We start from the raw sequence: 16,874 nt of genomic DNA on the forward strand, positions 1-16,874 counted from the left end.
ATATGATAGCTTGGCTTAATTGAAATTCAAACTATCTTAGTTTTTCCATAGTTTTTGAGACAATTACTACGCCTGAGGTGGTAAAGGTCTTATTTTTTTTGCCTAAAAGCTTGTTTGGCCTTAATTTTTCGGACTGAAAAGCGGTGATTGAAAGAAACATAGATTTTATGCTTTTGTGTGTTTCTGTAGGGGGGAGCGTAAATTTTATTTTTTTTGTTCAATTTTCAGCAAAAAGTGATGTCCACTTTGCTTGTGTTTCTACGGTTGTTGATGTGTAAGCACGCGTTTCGTTCAGATCTTTTCTTTTGTTTCTTGTTGTTTTTTAAGGCAATGGTCGGAACATTCTGTTCTACTTGCACAGCTACAGGCTATAATCGCTGACAATTGTATTTGTAGTGACAGAATTAAGAAAATTTTTGTTTTTGCTGTTTTCGTCAGATTTCCGGTTGGTTTCGATTTCGCTTTTTCTCTTCAATTGTTCGCTAAAAGCTGAATCGGAAATTTTGTTATTGCACTGAGATGTAAATTGGATATTTCCATTTTTAGTTGGTACATTTTTTTAAATTGCAACTTATGTGCTGAAAAGATTTTTAATGGTTCCAACAAGCAAACAAACTATAAATGTCATCAAATTACTTTCGATTAATTTTTTTTTCAAGAAAGGTTCAGTAAAAACTATTACACTTTTCATTAGCAAGTGCATCAAATCGGGTACTGGAGTTATTTCTGTAACTAAATTGTCTAATAACAAATCTCTCTGTTTAAGAGTAATGAACGTAGTGAGTATTCTTATATAGGTCTAGCTGATTTTTTGTTTAGTTTTTTCCAGGAAAAAGTCTTAAAATTTGTTCACGCTCAATTTTGATTTTTCGCCGTTTGATTTGTGATTTTTTTCAGTTCAGTGCATTTCTATTGTTAAATGGAAGGCAAACTCCTTTATGGAACAGAAATTTTAAAGTTCACGAAAAACGTGATCAACTTCTAATTTCGAAAATGGAAATAAATTATCAGATTTCCCAGCGAAAGAAAAGTTATACCTATTGATACAGTTTTCTCAAATTGGGTCAATTTTTAGAAAAAAAGTCTCCTTCATCAATTGTTTTACAAATTCAAAGAACTTTAAGGCCATCTATTTTGTTCTTCGAAATGCAAAAGTTGAAGATTTTTGAACAAACAAGTCGTTTTTTTCTTCAGTTTCGTTACTCTTTTCCAATTGTTTGTTGTTTATGTTCTCAATTGCTACATTTTCACTTCTTTTTTTGTCTGCAGGTTTTTTTTTCTGTACCTGTTGCTCATTTATTTTGACAATTATAAAAATAATAATTTCACAGTTTTTGAGTCTAAATTTTTTTTTTGCTATTTGTTTAAATTACTCGGTTTTAATCATTATCTTATAAATATTTGTATTTATTAACGACTGTTGTCTCCGCATGGTTTACTTCTTATTGCAAAGAAAAGTAGCAAGCGTTTCTGCAAAAATTTTTTCGGTAAGCTAAATACCATTCTGAAGCGAACTTAGAAATTTCGAAAAAAAATCTGCTATAAAGCCTTAATTTTCTCCCAGATTTTTTCGAGGTTGTATTTCCATTTTTCTTTTGTGAACTGGCAAAAAAAAAATCAAGATTTCGGGTTGGCTGAGGATTATAAGCAAGGCATTGAGTTCCCGAAGAAAATTAAAAGCTTTGTTTACCTAAGCTCGGGTTCAGAAATAGGAACTTAACTACGCGAAAATTTCTCTTAAGCTTGACCCCTTCGAAAGAATATAGGTTTGGCCTTGTGGTTGTTTGACAAAAGAATCAGATATCAAACCCGCTATCTAGAGTGATTTAAGTGAGCATCAGTAATAAATTGAAGAAGGATGGTACAGGGCATTTCATTTTGGAGAGCTGACTCAACACGAAACAAATTACTCCTTGCAAGTTTTTTAAACAATGATATAATTCGTAGACTAAAGTATCTTTGATTTTGTTTTGCTGTATAAATAAGCGTTATATATTTCTAGTTTTGATGTCTAAAAGGCTTTGACAATTTTCCGTCTTTTTAGGCCTTTGTGTTTTATGTAAGTACAGCTTCGCTTCTGTGTTAAAGTTGCGAACTTTTCATTGAGTTGTTAAGAGTAATGACCTTAGTGAGTACTCTTAGATAGGTCTTGGTGATTTTTATTGTTTTTTTTTAGTTTAAAGTCTAAAGGTGATTTTTTTCCCGGAAAAATCAAATTTTGTTCAGGTTCAAATTTTTTTTTCGTGGTTTGGTTTTTGAATGTTTAGAAGTAATGAACGTAGTGAAGACTCTTAAATAGGTCTTGCTGATTTTTTTTTCGGGAAAAGTCTTTAATAACTACAGATGTGCATTCATACATATTGATGCTTTTATGAATGCACTTAGGTATATATGCACACTGAGTTCAATTAAAATTCATCTGCTGAAAGTGACGTAAATAGCACTCTCCAAATACGAACGTGGAAATGGCGCAAAAAACGTGAGCGATTTTTAGTTTCAAAAGTGGAATTTAATTTTCAGATTTCCAGCGGATTAAATACATATTGATCCAGTTTTCTCTAGTTGGGTTCATGCTATCAAAAAAGCGCCAGTCATAAATTGTTATGGAAATTCTAAGAGCTTAAAGGGCATCTATTTTTTTTGAAGTTCGAAAGTTGAGATTTTTTCAACAAAGTCAGTGTTTTTTTGTTTACTTGCGTTCATTACCCTTTTCCAATCTTCGATTGGCTATGTTTTTTTTAGGTTCAGTCCATTTTTTTTTGTTAAAAGGAAGGAAAACTCGACTATCGAACAGAAAAAGTGTAAAGATCACGAAAATTGTAATTGACTTCTAATTTGGTAAATTGAATTTTATTTTTCTGATTTCCCAGCGAAACAAAAATTTTACCTATTGATCCATTTTTCATAACTTGGTTTGGTTTATATCAAAAAAGGGTCAAACACAAACTTTTCGTGTAATCCGAAGAGCTTTAAGGGCATATATTTTCTTCTTTAAAATTCGCAAGTTGAAGTTTTCAAAAAAAAAACAATTAAGTGCATTACTTTGCGTGTATTACTCTTTTCCAATTGTCATTTGGTTATGGTCTTTTTTCTGCGAGTTGTCAGGGCCCTCAAGTTTCGTAAAATGTTTACGGTGATGTTACTTGTTCTATGAAACAGTCTGTCTGATTTTTTTTTCTGGTGAAGGCAACTCATGCTAAAACTGGTCTTACTCATAAGTTTACTGTATTTTCCCGATGGTAACAATGCGCAGAAATGTTTTTTTTTCTTTTTATGTAGATCAGTATCGTCTGCCACTCCCACAATTCTGAATGAGGCAAATTTTTCTACCCCCTAAAAAATTTTCTGTGCACGTTGCCATATCGCAACGGTGAACAATTTATAACTATTTTTACTCGATGTTTCAGGTAAAAAGTACCGGTATGTGGTTTGTCTACGCGTTCCTTTTGTCTTTTCTCTTCGCGTGTTTCTTTGCCTGGTTTTGGTACGAGAACTTCATCCTCAAAGATATTGGAACTGTTTACATTACACCTTGGGTTGTGTTCTTCCTGATTCTGGCATATGGAAGCTTCACTTACACCACGAAAGGTATTTGAATCGAGTGAACATCCTCTTTTCTTTAAAATGATACCAAGATAAGATGTTCTGGCATTCTATCTTGTTTGGACTCGAATTGCTTAGTGCTGCGACTGCTAGTGAAGACTCGATTCTGATTGCCTCTGAATCTTCTAACCAATTTAACGTCCTCACCGCTTTTTTTCGGAGGAAAAGTTTATTTTGTTCCAGTACAGGTAAATTTGAAGTCTGATATATTTTATTGTTTTGGGTGGGAGTAATTCCGTGAAAAATAACCCAAGATTGTTGCAATGGCTACTGGACTTTTTTCCGTCAATAACTTTGTTCACAGAATGGTAACAAATGGACGAAATGGTAAGCATTATATCATGTAATTACACTGCGATCAGCTCAGTGTATTATTACGAACCTTCTTTTTTTCTAACCTAACTTGCAAATAAAAGTGTTCATTATAAGTATTTACTTATGTGGAAATTTCACTGCTGTAGCATTGGAAATTGCAAAGCATCTGTTCTCTGCTTTGTTTGTTGTGGCTAGTGTTTGGTGTCTGTAAAGCTTCCGTGGCTGCGTGGTTAGTGTGTGAGACTCTTAATCTCTCGGTCGTAGGTTCGAATCTCAGAGTTAGCCGAATTTTTACTAATTCGAGGCTTTTTTCTAATTTTAATTATCGCTTTTTATAAAGCTGCTTTTTGTCGTCGTGTTCTCGCAAGTGTTTGCGAAGCAAAGCTTCTTCTCTGTGTTACAGCTGCTAAGTTAACTGCATGGCTACTGTATTGGTTGCATATACGTTTTGTGTGCAGTTTAAAAGTTCATGCAAAGAAGAAAATTTCGGTGCCGAAAATGTTAGTTTGACTTTTTTATGCTACAGGTCTCCGCTTGTTTTTAGCACTGGTTTGTCTCGTTGCTTTTTTATGGAAATGATTGAATTTATACAAAAAAAATTGAATAAGCCTTACAGGCCTTCTTTGATGTTTATTTTCAAATGAAACGTGTTCATTTTTTTTTTCATTTTAAATTTTTGTTTCGGCTCTTTTGTTCGTTAAACAACTTTGGCCGATACTTTTGTGATTTTTGTTAGTGCGGCCGGCTGTATTTATTCTTTTCTTTCTGGTACAGGTAATTGAATTCACGGCTCTTTTCTCACTTTTTGATAAATTTAGTTTCACCAGAGATCAGCGTAGTGTATTAGTACAAACCTTCTTTTTTCTAATCTAATTCGCAAACAAAAGTATTCCTTGAAAGTTGAAAATGCTCACTTATTTGGTAGCACTTTTGCTTTATTCAGGATCTAACATTGGAATTTCAATAGCATCTGTTCTCTGCTTTATTTGTGATTAGTGTTTGTGATCTATTAAGCGTGCTTGGCTAAGTGGTTAGTGCGTGAGACCAAAAATGTCTAGGTCGCAGGTCGAATCCGAGACCTAATCGAATTTTTACTAATACGAGGCGTATTTCTATTTTTTCTCATTGCACTTTATAGAGCTGCTTTTTGTCGTGTTCTCGCTAGTGTTTGCGAAGCGATGCTTCGTTTCTGTGCTAAGTTTTGTTTTAGTTTTTATCCTAATATTTCTGGAAATCAAGTGTGAAGTTCTCTCAAATCCGAAAATAATAAATTTTGAAATTTCTGATAATTTGGTTCAAATATTCTACAAAATTTTATCGTTTTGAAATGCCAACTTGTTTATTTGTTAAATGTCAAAGTTAGTGTAGTTGACTTTAATTGATTTCATTTCAAGTTTTCATATCCCAATTTTGTGTTTTGTGCATTTTAAAGCTTTCGAGTATCTCGCTTCGCCTCTGTATAAAAACAAAATAGCAACAATATATCTGACTTTTAATGTTTTTTTTTTTTGGAAATTTCGCAGTTTTAGTGTTGTTTCACGTCTAGCTAATACTGATTGCATTTGGTCTCAATTCTTCTTTTTGCAAATGCTTAGATTTTTTCAAAAATGAAAAGACCCTTACGACTTTTACAATGATTTTTTATTATGTCGCTTTTGCGAAAATATTGTTGCTTGAGTTTTTTAATGTGACATCTCGTTGAATTTTCAGAATGCTTTGTACACTTGTGACTGTCTAAGTCCTTACTGTTTGGTGTACTAGTTCTTGGTAGAGCTTTTAAACCCGTTCATCCGTCGCTAGGTTTCAAACATCCGATGCATCAATCTGATTTGTTGGAAATGGGGTTTTAGAGCATCAAAAAACTCTCTACATTTCAGATATTGCAACGATATGACGTAATTTTTGTTCACATTTTTTTTCCGAACATTGAAATTCGGGAGCTGTTCAAGCTCGTATTCGGGTGCGTTTTGGTTTTTTTTTCCACGCAAAATTAGGTACCACAAATAATCATTGGATTGGGTCGAGTGATCTATATTAAAGCCCTTTCAGTCGCGATTAGAACGACTTTCGAGAAAAACATGGAAATTTTTTTGAGATTTATTCTAATTTCTAGCGAGTAACGTGATCGAGCAGTCTTACAATAGCTTTTTTTGTTAGTATTTGGAGTTTTTTTAATCAACATTTTTTTCTTCATTTATCTTATGACTGTTTTTTGAGTTCTAGTCATTTTTCTACTAAAGCTGTTGTCCAGTTTGCCTATTTTACTATGAGCGTCGAATAAGCATAGGTTTCATGTTTTGCTTGTCGTACGAATTAAACGGTTGGCTGTGCGAATTGAAAGGAACATGGATGGGAGTTTTCCGAAATATCACAACAATATGAATTTATTCAGTATTTGAAGAATAAGTTTTCACGTATATCTCTAAGAAGTCTTTGTTCCGCAACCCGGGCTCACTGGAAATAGTTATCTTACCGCGTACACGATAAGCTACTTGCGTTTTACGCGCTAATTGTAAGGTAATTTTTTTTCTGCAATTAACAGCGTGAAAGCTAGCATATAACCCGGTAAAGTGAGCATGTTAGCGTGTTAGCACAAGAAGATTACCAGGTTCTTGGCAAAAAAAGATTTTACGTGAAAATCGCCCAATGCTTGAAAAACTTATTGAAGTAATTAAATTAATGCATTGAGCTAGTGCTCACTTGAGGCGCTAGCCAACAGAAGGCTTAGTTAATTTTCTCTCCGTGCCGTGGGTTACTTACCCGTACCGAAAAAACTCTTTCTTCCTGACATGAAAACCTTTATATCTAATCTAAATTTCTGGCCAGAAATTCTTTTTGCACCATCGAACTTTAGTGAGCGTTAGTGTTATACTACGACTACTCTGTTTTTTTTCTAACCTAAATCGCAAACATTGGTGCCACTTTGGTGGAACCTTAACGGCTCTTTGATAGTATATGCTTTCACATTCGATTAGTAATAAGTTAACACAGTCGATGCATTTCTTATTCTATTCGTTCAAAAAAAGTACAATAATAAACACTCGATTTCAGAAAATTTCCAACTAAGTGAATCTCGCAATTTTGTGAAATGCATAATTTATACATAATTTGATTTTCTTTTTTTTTTTCAATTTATTTTATGCCAAGTTAGTGTGGATGCCTCCAATTAGTTGTATCCCAAGTTATTACATGCAAAATAGTGTCTATTTGTATTTGGTGCGTTTTTTCTGCATTGCAGTGGCAATTTATTAGCATGTGTTGCTGCTTTATTTGTGGCTAGTGTTAATTAATAATCACCCGTGGCGCAGATGCGAGGATAAGGGACTCTAAATCGGGTCGCATGATCGATTTCATCACCGTAAAATTTTATATTTCAAGGCTTATTTTCACTTCTTCTTTTCATATTTTACTTTACAGAGCTGCTTTTTTGTTTTCTCGCTAGTGTTTGCGAAGCACAGCTTCGCCTCTGTGTTAATAAATTATGTTGCTAAATTGAAGCAAGACTGTTGGTCTTATCAATGCGTTACTAGACGAAAAAATGTCATTTTTTTACATAGCATGCATACGGAAATAGAAACAGCCTTATCTGTTATCTTTTTTTTGCTTCTAAGTATATGAAGTGCAACTTCTTTCTTTGAAACTTTACTTCAATTCCTTTTAATTTTGGAAGTTTGACGAAGAAAAATATGGCTATTTTCTAGTTTCTGAAAGTTAGTACGAATCCATTTTTTCCAACCAGCTTCGCACATTTCATTGTACAGCAGTTGTGTTTTATTCTTTCAAAGATTTTTCTTGCATGGCGTATTTTCCGTTTTTCCCCGCTTCTCTAAGAACGTCAATTTGCTTTTGATTTATTTTAACACGCTTTTAATTAAGACTAACAAACAGCCGATTTTGAGTATCGATAATCAATCTATAAAATGATTTTTTTGGGACTTTGTTATGATTTGGTTTTTGCTTTTTCTTGTTTTCGCGGTGTTTTTTTTTTGTTAGAAGCTGTCTTTTGCTTTTCTTGTGATCTCAGTTTTCTATGAAATTGGAAAAAGTGAAAAATATTATATTAATTTTTCCATTTAAAATTATTCTTTCTTTAAATCGCAAGTCTTGCGAAGCTCAGCGTCGCGTCGTGTTACATGTATCTAATTTAATTTTAATGCTTACCAATGGAAGAGCTCAGTCATAACTGGAACTCGACTTGTTTCAGAACTGGAGCCCTATTTCGACTATGAGTCCTACGCGACGGAGGGAGTGCCCAGATTCGTGATTGATGCTTACTTCGGTGACCAGCAGACGGTGCCCAGGGACTTCTTCTTAGGCATGGTGCTTATGGGTTTTGTTATCAAGGTTAGCCCGTCATTCTTTTACGTGATAATTATTAACAACCATCGCAAAGGTGTCAAAAAGTCTCTTTCAATTACTAGATGGCGGTTATGAGTTAATTACTAAGACGAAAATCAGATGATTTTAAACCAATCTCGTTTTTTAAAATATTTTAATGTGATACAAGCTTTTGTTTTGAAATTGCTGCTTAGTGGAGGTGGAAAATATTTGCTTAATGAAACCGGAATATGGACCATTGCGTATTTTTTTTTTTCAAAGAAGCGTCAAAAATGTTTCTTACATTTAAGAATTTTGCCATGGTCTACTCAAATTGACTTTTTTCTTTGTTTATTTGTTGCTGTTTTTCAATCAGATTGTGGTGTGTCGTGAGGTGAAAGCGGAGGCACCTGCGAAAGAGGAAGAAGACGACTTCGCTTTTGTCCGCACCACAGACTATAGACATATCGTAGGAACCAGGGGAGCTGAAGTGGACAAGTCTTCCAGTGAGTTCCATTTGCTATTGTGAGATTTTTTCTGAAACATACTGATGGAAGTAAATATAATTTTAAGCCACGTGTCACAATTTCCGTTTTTTGTTTTCAAAGGGCTTAGATTAGAGGCGGATTTGGGGTTTTCTTGAGGGGGGAGGGGTATAGATTTTCAAAAAACGGTCGACCTTTTTTTAGGTCAACCAAACTGATTTTTGGAGCACTCATGCAGCATAAAGGCCCGTTTTTGGACACTTTTTGGAAATTCTTTTGACAAAAAAATCGCTTTTTTGTTCGGCGCCCGCTCCTATTCAAAATTAGTATAAGTTAGTTCAGTTCGCTTCCTTTGTTAAAGGGAAGGCAAACTCCGTTGTCGAACTGCAAAAATGTAAAAGTCACGAAAAACAGGTTGACTTCTAGTTACGAAAGTGGAATTTAATTTTCAGATTTCCCAGCGAAATAAAAATTTTTCCTATTGATCCATTTTTTTCAAACTGGGTTGAGTTTATCAAAAAAAGTGTTGCTCATAAATTGTTATGGAATTTAAAAGATATTCAAGGGCATTTCTTTTGTCTTTGAATTTCGAAAGTTAAGATTTTTTCAAACAATAAGTCTGTATAATTTTCCTGTTTGCTTGAGATCATTCAATCTTTTCCAACTCTGTTGGCTATGGTTTAGTGCTTTGCATGCTTATAAGATAGTTGCCAATTTTTATGTAATGTAAAATTTAAATGCCATTTTTGTTTTAAGTGCCTTCATTCAGCATTTCTGTCTCGAGTACAATCTCTGAGCGTGACTCGACACTCACCTCGATCACAGCTCTCTTCAACTCAAGTCCGACTTACCCAACTACCAGTGGCAACATGAACAATCTAACCACTACTGCAAACTCAGACCCTGAACTGCTACACACGCCAACTACTCGTGAGTTTGTCGATCTTTTTTTGAGCGTTGAATTGTCATGGCAAATTATTAACCAATCGAAAATTACATAATTTACATTGAATTTCTTAATATGTTATATTGTTTTATTGTTTATGGTGGGTGCATAAATAGTATCTAAGAACTGCTTTTAATTTTGGTTGATTTTAATGGCATCTCAATTGCATTTTGAGAAACAAACGGGCATACAAGCAAAAATGTGATGAAATATTCTGTTGAGTCCGATGTTCCTGCTGAAAAATCCTAAGTTAAGTGTGAGACGAAATGCCATGGCAGTCCACATTCGGTCGCAAAAGCTTCGAAGTTGACCATGGAAACCGGATGCCAATGTTTGCTGTACTTTTCGAATACTTTTCGGTTGTTTACTCTGGTAAAACCGTTTTCCGGCTCTTTTCTTTTCGTATGTTTGCATTTATTTTCGGATTTTTGACCTATATGCCAGTCAAAAGTTATGTCATTTATACTTTATGCCATGTGTTAAAATTTGCTTGATTTTCGTTAATTCTATGTAGTGTTAACTAACTTTCATGAAACCTTCAGCGTTTTCAGCTGGTTACTATGCCTTCATAATTTTCGTACAAAATTTTGAGAGCTGGGGTGAATAAATAAACCTGCAATAATTTGAGCGCTCTCTTGGTATAACAAAACTCGTAAAGCATCTCTCATTTCACTCTTCTTCTATTCAAAGATTTTAAATTGAATTGTTAGATATAATATAATGGATCATCTCACGTATTTCTTGAGTTTTAATGACCCTTGCGATAAGCAATGGTTTTTCAATCGAAAACTAGACTTTTTCCCCGTAAATATTTTAGGCAAAGGATCTCCACTTCTGGACGATCTTTTCTGACATGCTCAATTTCCTGAGTAGTAATTAGTTCAAGCCCGTTTCAGGTTGTAATTATCTTTTCAACAAAATTGAAATCGCAATTTTTTTTTTGGGTACATGGTTTTCGTCCTAGTTTCAGTCGGTTCATTTTAAATTTTTTAAACTCCTTTTTTGATCTGGTTGGGTTTCTATTGGTTTACTTTTTATAGCATGTGTTTTTATCCAATTAAAACAGGTTTTAATATAAGTGAAACTTCACAAATTTGTATTTTCAATGTCTGATTTTGAGTTTTTAGTTTTTTTTTCTAAATATTCAAACAGTTTCATTTTAATGTTAAACCGACTTATTCAACTTATTTTGCATAACTTTGAGGGCAAAACATATCCGTTTGGGGTTATGTGTTCTAGTTTGGATTGGTCGTAAAAACTTTGAAAATTTATGAAGTTTTTTCTGACCGCAGTTTTGTTTCCGGCTCAACAGGTTTCGACCCAAAGTTTGTCGCCTTGGTTGTCGCTCGGTAAATGATTTCCATTTTTAAGGGCCGTTTATGAACTTCATCCGATAATAATATGAAATTTTTGTAGCTGTAATTTTTCAAATTTTTCAAGTTCAAGTAATTTTTTTTCACTATGATTTCCTAGAATTTTTTGACTTCTGTCCTTTTTTTTGTTCATTGTTTTGTAGCACAGTGTGTCTTTGGCTTCGCAAATGTTGCGGAGCTCCGCTTCGTCTCTGTGCTTAAACTTGCGAGAGCAAGTATTTTCTACTTAATAGCTTAAATTTTTACCATTCAACTGAACGTTCAAAAATCTGTCAGAAATTGAGCTTGCTCTTAAATAGAGATCGACTGAAGCTCTGTCGGTTTTGTTCCCGAAGGGCAAACATCATTTATGTGTCTGCATAATATACTTGCATTATGTACTTGGATTATGCATTGACGGATGTAGAAAAGTGCAGCTACGCCTCTGTGTTATATAAGAGCCGATAAATAAGAGTGGTAAAGACTCATATATCGGTCATAGTGATTTTTCTGTTTTTTTTTCAGGAAAAAGTCTAAAATGCTCTACTGACTTCAAAAAAAAGCATTCATACATTTCAATGTATATATCATTGCACTTAAGTTTAAATACTCTTTTTGAGTTCACTTTAAATTCGTTTGCTAAAAGATAAGTAAATTGCGAAAACGAAAAAATTGAACAGATTCTAGTTTCAGCGGAATAAAAAAATCATTTGATCCAGTTTTCTTAAATTGGGTTTCCTTTATCGAAAAAGTGTGAATCATGAGTTCTGGATTTTCAAAAAGCTTTAAGGCCATATATATTTGGCGATTGAAATTCGAAAGTTGAAGTTTTTACAATTGGTGCTTTTATTCGAACTTATATAAACAAATTCTATTCGTTTAAACTCGTTTTCCATTCGTAGACTCATAATTGGCGTGCGTCACTCAAGAAGTTTTGTAGACTCAAAGTTTTATTCTATCAGTTTTTCCCAGAAGAGTTATCGGTCATATTTTTGCTTGTGTATGCGAAGTGCAACTTCGCCTCTGTGTAGAAAACTTAAATTTGAAGTGTTTCGAAGCTTGAAATTCCCAACGCTGTAGTGAGATATTGTGAGTACTCTTAGCAGTTGCGAATCTTGCGTCCAAATGCGACTGCTCAACTGCTTTTAGTTCCGAGAAGTGACGTTTTTATGTTATTTTGAAATTTTTCAAAGAACTTAGATATTTAAAAAAATTGAAGATGACCCGCATTGAAACTGAGGTGCGTTACACGCTAGTTTTTTCTTATTGCACTTTCTACAGCAGCTTACTGTCGTGTTCTGGCTAGTGTCTGCGAAGCAAAGCTTCGCTTCTGTGTAAAAAGAAGGAAAACTCCACCCCTATCGAACAGCGACAGTGCAAAGGTCACGAAAAACATGGTCGTTTTCTAGTTTCGAATGTGGAATTTAATTTTCAGATTTCCCAGCGCATTAAAAAATTTTACTCCCTGATCCAGCTTTCTCAAATCAACCAAAAAGGCAAATCATAAAATTGAAAGAGTTTGAATGGCATCTATTTTTTTCTTCAGTTTTTTTTCTGTTTACTTGCTTTCTTTGACTCTTTTTTAACTCTCTGTTTGCTAAGTTCTACAATATAACTCATTGAGACATCTCGTTAGATTTTCATCATCCTGTCAAAAATAGTATTTTGAAAAAACGCTAATGGTTGATATGTGAACGAGATTAGCAAAAATACTCAATTTCCGGCTCTTTTTCAATCCATTCTTTGATTTTTTTCTAAAATTCTTTTTTTACAAAAGCATATTAAGAGTGATGAAGGTAGTGAAGACTCTTATATGGTCTTGCTGATTTTTTTTTGTTTTTTTTTTTCAGGAAAAGTCTTAAAAGTCTAATAGCTACAGATGTGCATTCATACATATTGATGCATTTATGAATTCACTTAGGTATATATGCACTTTTTGAGTTCAATTGAAATTCATCTGCTGAAAGTGACGTGAATAGCTCTCTCCAAATACTAACGTAGAATTGGCACGAAAAAAGGTGAACGATTTCTACTCGAAGGTGGAATTTAATTTTTAGATTTCCAGCGGAATAAAAACTTTACCTATTGATCCAGTTTTCTCTAGTTGGGTTCAAAAAAGCGCCAATCATAATTTGTTCTAGAAATTCAAAAACCTTAAAGGGCATCTATTTTTTTTCTTTGAAATTCGAAAGTTTTCAAGAATGTCACTGTTTTTTTATGGTTACTTGCGTTCTTTACTCTTTTCCAATCTTCGACTGGCTATGTTTTGGATGAATTTTGCTGTTCTTAATTGCACTAAAACGTGTCAATGTGAACAAGTCAACAGTTTTCTACATTGCTTTAATTTTTAAACAAATGTTTGTTGTAATTTTACAAGAGAGGGAAACTGGATACGAGCCCAATTTCCAACGAGAAAAATCGTTTTCCCTTAAAATATGGTCCTTGCCTTTCGGATTTTGTGCTCATTCATATTGTACTTGTTAGGAATTGTGAGTCGTTGCTTTTTGGTATTTTTCAAGTAAGAAACGTTCATTAACCGAAGTTGGATTGATATGGTAGTTTTCTTGCCATCAATTTTTATATTCATATTTAATTGGTTGATAGTTCATTTCTTCTGTTTTTTTTTTGGGTATTTTCAGTTTTTTTTGAAATTGTAAAAGAAAGAAATTAGGTTAAATAGTATTTTTCTTAATTTTACGAACTACCTAAAAGAGCACTTAATCTGATTTCATTCTTAGCGCTTAACGTTTGCACAGAGGCGAATCGAAGGTTCGCAAAACTTTCGATAGAGAAAAAATAAAGAAAAATACTGTTTAACCTAATTTCTTTCTTTTACAATTTCAAAAAATTTTTTCTCGCTATTGATTTTTGGCCCACATTTTTTTAAATGATCAGACAGGAAAAGTAAATTTAAAAAGGTAAGTAGTTCTTAAGCAGGGACACTATAGCGGTTCGCGTTAATGAACTGACTAGTTCGTATCTTTGGTCATTCCCCGCGTGAATAGATGGTTTTGATCTTATTCTTCATTTTGTTTTAGATCGTAGAGCGTCTTTAGCCAGTACGTCTGCCTCTGTCAGCAGATTGGGCAGATCTAGAATGGGCAGGTACTACACCTCGGCGGCGCTCAGTTCCCTCAGGGGAGACTCCAGTCCGAAGAGCTCCATCTACCTCTCCTACAGACCACCGCCAGCCAGTGGAGGCGAAAGGTCTGCATCTTTGTCAGCGGGAAATTATCTCACCACGGATGTGGGTAAATCGTTTCGGAGGAGAGATCAATCCAAAAGCCACCAGAATGACTCACCGGAAGGGTCCCCGGGAGAAGAGATAAATATATAAACAACAAACCGATAAACTGTTAGTATATTACTGCTATTACTTGTGCAGCTCTTATAATGATGACGCAGCAAACTGATGAGGTTTGAGAAAATTGCAAGAAACAAAGAAAATCTTTTCTCTTAGTGAATCTTTAAAAATGAACAAAGAAGTGCTGATGGAAAATCTGCGAAGAAAAAACAAAGAACTTCTGCTGGAACATCTGTGAAGGAACAACTAAGAAGATGATTCTGACTCGTGATGGATTGTATGACGAGTCGAGATTATGTATGAGTATGGTCCACACTCTAAAATTGTATATTCGCATTAAGCTCTGAACAATAAGTGTTATTTTAGTTTGTTCAAATTTGAGCAGTCTGCATTGTTTACCGTGTAATGAACCTTGATTATGTTAATTTGTATACATCCTCTTTCATGTTTGGCTTATCGTACGACTTACAGGGTCGGTTGCTTTTTCGAATTGAAAGGAACATGACTGGGTCGGAGTTTTATAAAATACCACAGCAATTTGAATTTATTCATAACTCGATGAATAAGCTTTCGTGTATATTTCTAAAAGTCGCGGTTCGGCTACCCGGGTTCACTGGAAATGGTTATCTTACCGGGTCGAAGTGGTCGAAATATGATCAGGCCGAAGTCGGTCGAACTGCTAATTTTCCATACCGAAAATACACATCTGGTTTCGGTCTGATAGTCGAAGCATCATACTAAATTACAGTCTGATGGTCGAACTAGAGTCGAATCAGGGTCGAACTAGAGTCGAATCAGGGTGGAACTAGAGTTGAATCAGGGTCGAACCAAGATCGAACTAGAGCCGAATCAGGGTCGAACTAGAGTTGAATCAGGGTCGAACTAGAGTTGAATCAGGGTCGAACCAGAGTTGAATCAGGGTCGAATCAAGACCGAACTAGAGTCGAATCAAGACCGAACTAGAGTCGAATCAGGGTCGAACTAGGGTCAAATCAGAGTCGGAGTAGGGAACAATCCAGCTTGAACTAGGGTCGAATTAGGATCAAAACCGGCAAATGTCTACAAACCTTGAAGCTATTAAAATTATGGTTTGAAGCTGCTCTGAAGTGGAGGTAGCCAGCAGAAGGATCAGGGTTTTTTTGCACCTTACAGATAGCTACCTGCAAGCCAGCAGGTGGAAAAAATGAATACAAAATAAATGAACTAGAAAACATCTACAAAAACTAAAAACAATTCAAAAAGCAGAATTACAGCTTCCATTTTATCTAACAGAAATTCAAAAATTATTCAATTTTATTGGAAACTGAATTAATGACAAAACTGTAGAGAAAGACATGTTTGCCCTTGAAATTTTTTTTTGTTGCTTCTCCCAAGGTTTTAATCTTATTTTCTGAAAGTCGGAATTGGTTTGTATCTAAATCGCATTAAACACGTAGTAGCTGAAAAGTTTTCCTTCTGTATATTCAGAAGCAGCCTCATCCCCAGAAGACTAAGAAATTTTAAAACAAGATGATCCATCCTTTATCTGAGATATGAAAGCAAAAAAAATCTCGCAGTCTTGCTCAATTTTTTAAATTAATAGTGTAGAGGGCACAGTTTGCTCAAACAATGATTTGTTATGAAATCAACGAAGAAAATGAACGAAATCATTAAACAATAGTGCTTCACAATAAGCGACAACACAATTTAATAATTAAATTGTCTCATCCCTAAACTCTATTTACGACTGTGATTTATTATTTGACCTAATCAAATTACTTCAAGGCCCTTTTTGGTGTTAACGACCACAGATTATATGTTCTGTGATGTAACAGGAAGATGTGAACGAGTGGACAAACATCATTGAGAAAGAAACAGGAAGAAAACGTTTGAACTCAAATAATAAAGTCCGAAAAAGGCTTGATGATGAAAACAGAGTGACCGATCTTTACTGATAACTTTATAACTATTGGATTATAAATTGAAAAATCACTCGCGAGATATCAGCGAGAGTGACCAGATATACTAAAATTAAAAGCCTCTGTCACAATTTTTTCTTTGTTCTCTGAGTCTTCTGCGAACAAATGACATCCGATATATCTCTCGGGTACAGAACTTTCCTCGTCATTTGGAAAGCGACATTCTATAATAGCTAAACTCAGTAACATTCAGAGCAACCTTCAGAGACCTCAGAGAATTATTTTGAGATACGACATGGTGATAGAAAGGACAGGCGACTCAGAATTCAGAAGACAGTGAAAGAAACTCAAAATTTCAAAATGCAGCTAATTGGAATAGCAGATAGTCAAAAACGACGAACAAAAAACCTACACTCAACCATTAAAAGTGGACAAACCCAAGATGCGCGCACCTCAGCAAATTCTCCACTCTCACGGCAGTTGCTCTAGGTTAATTAAATGCGTTAACCAATCCATATTGTGCAGTAAATTGATTCAAGTAAAACAACACTCTAGAAAGCCACAAATCCACTGTTATAAAAATCAAAATGGCAACTGGAAAAGACTATAGCTAACGAAAATGCAAAACAGTTTAAGACAACTAACACAGTTTAT

General features: G+C 34.5%; 1 protein-coding gene across 6 annotated transcripts in view; it reads left to right on the forward strand.

Moving 5' to 3' along the window:
• The window catches only part of LOC134851632 (uncharacterized), a 350,773-nt gene extending 335,956 nt beyond the window's left edge, over positions 1–14,817 (forward strand). For all 6 annotated transcript variants that reach the window (XM_063867800.1, XM_063867805.1, XM_063867804.1 and 3 more), the window contains 5 exons: positions 3,408–3,588; positions 8,123–8,262; positions 8,612–8,741; positions 9,477–9,650; positions 14,057–14,817. In XM_063867800.1, coding sequence (XP_063723870.1) covers positions 3,408–3,588; positions 8,123–8,262; positions 8,612–8,741; positions 9,477–9,650; positions 14,057–14,355 — 924 coding nt within the window. In that variant the 3' untranslated portion in view covers positions 14,356–14,817. The remainder of the gene's footprint in view (positions 1–3,407; positions 3,589–8,122; positions 8,263–8,611; positions 8,742–9,476; positions 9,651–14,056) is intronic.
• The last annotated feature ends 2,057 nt before the right edge of the window (positions 14,818–16,874 follow it).

The sequence above is a fragment of the Symsagittifera roscoffensis genome, chromosome 7, assembly GCF_963678635.1.
Source record: "Symsagittifera roscoffensis chromosome 7, txSymRosc1.1, whole genome shotgun sequence".
In the NCBI taxonomy this organism is placed as follows: Eukaryota; Metazoa; Xenacoelomorpha; order Acoela; family Convolutidae; genus Symsagittifera; species Symsagittifera roscoffensis.